This window comes from Corvus kubaryi, unplaced genomic scaffold, assembly GCF_017639235.1.
Source record: "Corvus kubaryi isolate FWS band 111438036 unplaced genomic scaffold, C.kubaryi_AGA036_p1.0 37352, whole genome shotgun sequence".
Classification (NCBI taxonomy): Eukaryota; Metazoa; Chordata; class Aves; order Passeriformes; family Corvidae; genus Corvus; species Corvus kubaryi.
The window spans coordinates 2,343,956-2,348,576 of NW_024581114.1; the positions used below are offsets into that span (position 1 = coordinate 2,343,956).

At 52.6% G+C, this 4,621-nt stretch overlaps 1 protein-coding gene across 1 annotated transcript in view; it reads right to left on the reverse strand.

Annotated features, from left to right (window-relative positions):
- The window catches only part of LOC121666415 (tyrosine-protein phosphatase non-receptor type 11-like), a gene marked incomplete at its 5' end in the record, with an annotated part of 6,855 nt that overhangs the window by 292 nt on the left and 1,942 nt on the right, over positions 1–4,621 (reverse strand). Inside the window, 6 exons of the mRNA XM_042031916.1 lie at positions 1–644; positions 957–1,052; positions 1,575–1,675; positions 1,917–2,068; positions 3,125–3,192; positions 3,747–3,901. The exon at positions 1–644 is cut by the window's left edge and continues 292 nt beyond it. Of these exons, the coding sequence (XP_041887850.1) occupies positions 968–1,052; positions 1,575–1,675; positions 1,917–2,068; positions 3,125–3,192; positions 3,747–3,901 (561 nt within the window). The remainder of the gene's footprint in view (positions 645–956; positions 1,053–1,574; positions 1,676–1,916; positions 2,069–3,124; positions 3,193–3,746; positions 3,902–4,621) is intronic.

Sequence of the window (4,621 nt, forward strand, 5' to 3'; positions counted from 1 at the left end):
TTCAGGCACTGAATTTCAAACCCTAAAACTGCTCTGGGGGTTCAGGACCAGCTCTGGGACCCCAAAACTGCTCTGGGGGTTCAGGCACTGGGACCCAAACCCAAAACCACTCTGGGGGTTCCAGCTCTGGATTTCTGACCCCAAAACTGCTCTGGGGGTTCAGGATTGGATTTCAGCCCCAAAACTGCTCCAAGATTTGGGCTAAAATCCCACTTGGAGCTCTGAAATGGTGGACCTGAGGAGCGCACGGAGTTTCCCAACATTTTACTAAATCCCTGAGTGGAAAACCCTGGGAAAGCTCGGAAGCAAAAAGCTGTTCCTGTTCCTTTCAACAGCTCGAGTGTAAAAAATACGGATTTAAATTAAAATAATAATTAATAATAATTAAAAAAAAAAAATCAACAACAAAACAACCCTGAAGCTGAGCTTGGATGCTCCAATCCACTTCCAGAGGCACTTCCATATAAATATCAACCTGCAGATCCTTTGGGAGAAGATCCTTCTCAGGAATAAATTAGGATAAGGCAGATTCCCAGGTGGGTTCTTCCCTCCTGGCCAGATCCAAGGGGTTGGGGAAGGCAAGCAGGCAAAGAAATCGTCCTCGGCTGCAGAACTTGGGAAGGGTGGATGTAAACCTGGAATTCCTGCATTCCAGAGGGAGGAGGAAGAAGAGGGAAGGGTTAGGAGTGGGAGGGAAGTGCAGGGATGGGGTTCCAGAGCTGATATTCCCAGGGAGGGAATTGTCTCCTGCTTTTTTGCACTCCCAGCAAAGCCTCATTCCCAGAATCCCTCAAAAAGCAGAATTCCCCCCTCCCTGTGGAGATCCCATTCCCTTTCTCCCACATTTTGAAGCTCCATCCCACTCTGGGATGTGCCCAGGTGGTGCCAGCAGGGTGGTACCACCCGAATCCATCCACATTCCCACATTCCCACCTGGATATCCCTGCCCAGCTCACCTGAAACTCCGCTACCGCCCGGAGCTGCTCGTTCCCGGAACCTTTGGGCTCTGGATGTTGAGGTTCTCGTAGACAGAAGCAGAATCCTCCTCCAGCCTGTCCAGGAGCAAAGCCCTGGCATTCCCAGCCTCCCCACTCCAGAGCTTTTCCCAGAGGGATGAAGTGGGAATGGCCCTGACCTCGTGGATGAGGCAACAGCAGCTCCCACTGCTCCCATTCCCTGTTTCCCCTCCCTCCTTGGGAGTGGAGCCTGTAAATGACACTTCCTCCCACTCCATCCCCCTCTCAGATATCCCATTCCTTAGGGAAAGAGGGAAAAAACCACCATTTGGGATCATTTATCCCTGTTCTTGTCAGGAATTCCCGTTCCTCAGCCCACGTTCCCCTTCCACAAGGATGCAAATCCACCTCTCCCCACCCTTGTCTCATCTTCCTTCGGATTTTGCTGGAAAAGTGACAGAGTTTCCCTCTCCAGCTGATTTTTCAGAGCCAAGGGCGTTATTCCCTAAAAGTCAGGATCCATTTCCTCCCCTCCTTTCCCACACCATATCCAGCAACTGCTCAGGATGGGATTCAGGGCTGGAAAAGGGAAAAATCCTGGGAAAACCCTGAGCTTACCCAGGCTGGCTCCGTGGGGCTGGGGGCTGCCCTTTGGCTCTGCCCTTTTCCACGGCAGAGTATCCGATGTTCAGGTAATCCCGTTCTTTCCTTTTATTCCTCTGGAAGAGAAAGCAAAGCCAAACAAATCCCACTGGAAACAGGTCCAAACCAAACTTCCCGAGATCCCAAAAGCTTCCCAAGATCCCAAATGCCAGAGGGGGATGATTTTTGTGTGTTCAGGAGATGCTCAAGGACGTGGCGGCGATCGATCCCAGCTTGAACTTTGCCGATTTTAACAATCCTGGAATGAATTCCAGGGAGAAGGTGGGAGTGGCTTTTTCCAAGGAATCCAGGGCTCACCTGCTCCTCTTCCAGCCTTTTCTGCTCGGCCTCGATGAACTGCTGCACTGCCATGTAAACGAACTTGTACTGAGCCTCCGTCTGCACCATGCCCGAGCGCTGCCTCCGCACCATCTGGATCGTCTTGGGAATGTCGATGTCGCAGTCCAGACCTGCCCAAATCCCACGGGATCACGGTTTGGGAATGGGAATTCACCTGGGAAAGTGTTTTCCTGTGGCAGCTCTGGGAGCTCTCAGGATGTGGGTGCACACAGTGATGGTGCAGCACTGGGATATTGGGAATATTGTGGAAGGATTTAGGGAATCTCGGTGTCCAAGAGGATTTTTTTAGCCCTGCCAGAGGATAAAAATGGACTGGGAATGGTCATGGAGTGGGAATTCACCTGGAAAGTTGTTTGGGAGCTCTCAGGATCTGGCTGCTGTGAAGCCCTGGGATATTGGGAATATTGTGAAAGGATTTGGGGAATCTCTGTGTCCATGAGAGGATTTTTTATCCCTATCTGGGAATATTGTGGAAGGATTTGGGGAATCTCGGTGCCCAAGAGGATTTTTTTAGCCCTGCCAGAGGATAAAAATGGACTGGGAATGGTCATGGAGTGGGAATTCACCTGGAAAAGTTGTTTCCCTAAGGCAGATCTGGGAGCTCTCAGGATCTGGCTGCTGTGAAGCCCTGGGATATTGGGAATATTGTGGAAGGATTTGGGGAATCTCTGTGTCCATGAGAGGATTTTTTTATCCCTATCTGGGAATATTGTGGAAGGATTTGGGGAATCTCGGTGTCCATGAGAGGATTTTTTATCCCTATCTGGGAATATTGTGGAAGGATTTGGGGAATCTCGGTGTCCAAGAGGATTTTTTGATCCCTGCCAGAGGATAAAAATGGGAATGGCTGAGGTAGGATTGCTTAGAGCAGGAGGAGGATAAGGGAATTGGGTCTGTCCTGCAGCAACTTCCTCCAAATCCAGAATTCCCACCCTTGGGAAGTTCCTGGAATAGGCACAACCCCTGCTGCCTCAGGACTCCTGGAGCAGACCCCAGGATTCCACAGAGAATTCCACAACTTCCAGGAAAGGGTGACAAAACCCTTCCACAGAGAAGAATTTGGGGGATTCCTTTTGAAATCTTGACCCTGCTGATGCCACCAGGAGACTCCCTGGAGGTGCTGGAAGCAGCTCCCTTTCCAGAGGGCCAGGGATAGGGATACACACCTTGCCTGTGGATTATATCCACCAGGATATCGATCACTATGATGGTGCCTGTGCGTCCTATGCCAGCACTGGGAAGAGAAAAGGGAAAAAATCACTGTGGGAAGAAACATTCCCAGATTTAGTTCAGCTCCCAAACTCCTCCAGGTGCCTGGATTTGGCATGGATGGTGGGAGATCCAGAGCCAAGGATCCAGGGTATTATTCCCTAAAAGTCAGGATCCATTTCCTCCTCTCCTTTCCAAGGAGAATCCTTAGGAAATTAGAATTTGTGAGGCTGCAGGAGAATTACTGACTCCAAACCGGGGCTGCTTTTCCCTGCAGAAGGGCTGGGATTTCCCAGGTCTGTTTTTATCCCCCAAATTTGGGTGGAACACAGAAAAAGAGGGATAATTCCATGGGATAATTCCATGGGCATCCCACTGCTCCCTACTTGCAGTGCACAACGGCGGGCCCCGAGCCCGGAATGCTGCGCTGGGCCCGGTTCACCCAGCCCAGCTCTTCCCTGGGCTCCAGGGAGGCTCTGCAGAAGGGCTGGGATTTCCCAGGTGTGTTTTTTATCCCCCAAATTTGGGTGGAACACAGCAAAAGAGGGATAATTCCATGAGTATCCCAGTGCTCCATACCTGCAGTGCACAACGATGGGCCCCGAACCCGGAATGCTGCGCTGGGCCCGGTTCACCTGCTCCAGGAAGCTCAGGACCCCCCCGGGCTCGTTGGGAACGCCGTGGTCGGGCCAGCTGAAGTACTGGTAGTGCCTCACCAGCCGTGGGAGCTCGTCCTGCAGGGGGGAGCCAATCCCATGGAAATCATCCTCAGGGATCTGCTTCCAGAGGGGATTCACCTTCTCCGCTCAGGGATCTCCTCCTTCCCTCCTCAGGGACCTCCTGCTTCCCTCCTCAGGGACCTCCTTCCACAGGGGATTCACCTTTCCTCCTCAGGGATCTCCTCCTTCCCTCCTCAGGGATCTCGTTCCAGGGGAGATTCACCTTCCCCGCTCAGGGATCTCCTCCTTCCTTCCTCAGGGATCTCCTTCCAGGGGGATTCACTTTCCCTCCTCAGGGATCTCCTTCCAGGGGGGATTCACCTTCCCTCCTCAGGGATCTCCTCCTTCCCCACTCAGGGATCTCCTTCCAAGGGGGATTCACCTTCCCCCTCAGGGATCTCCTCCTTCCCTCCTCAGGGACCTCCTTCCAAGGGGGATTCACCTTCCCCCTCAGGGATCTCCTCCTTCCCTCCTCAGGGACCTCCTTCCAGCGGGATTTCATTTTCCTTGCTCAAGGATCTCTGCTTTCCCTCCTCAGGGATCTCCTTCCAGGGGGGATTCACTTTCCCTCCTCAGGGATCTCCTCCTGAGGGATTTCATTTTCCCTGCTCGAGGGTCTCCACTTTCCCTGCTCAGGGATCTCCTTCCAGGGGGGATTCACTTTCCCTCCTCAGGGATCTCCTCCTTCCCTCCTCAGGGATCTCCTCCTTCCCTCCTCAGGGATCTCCTCCTTCC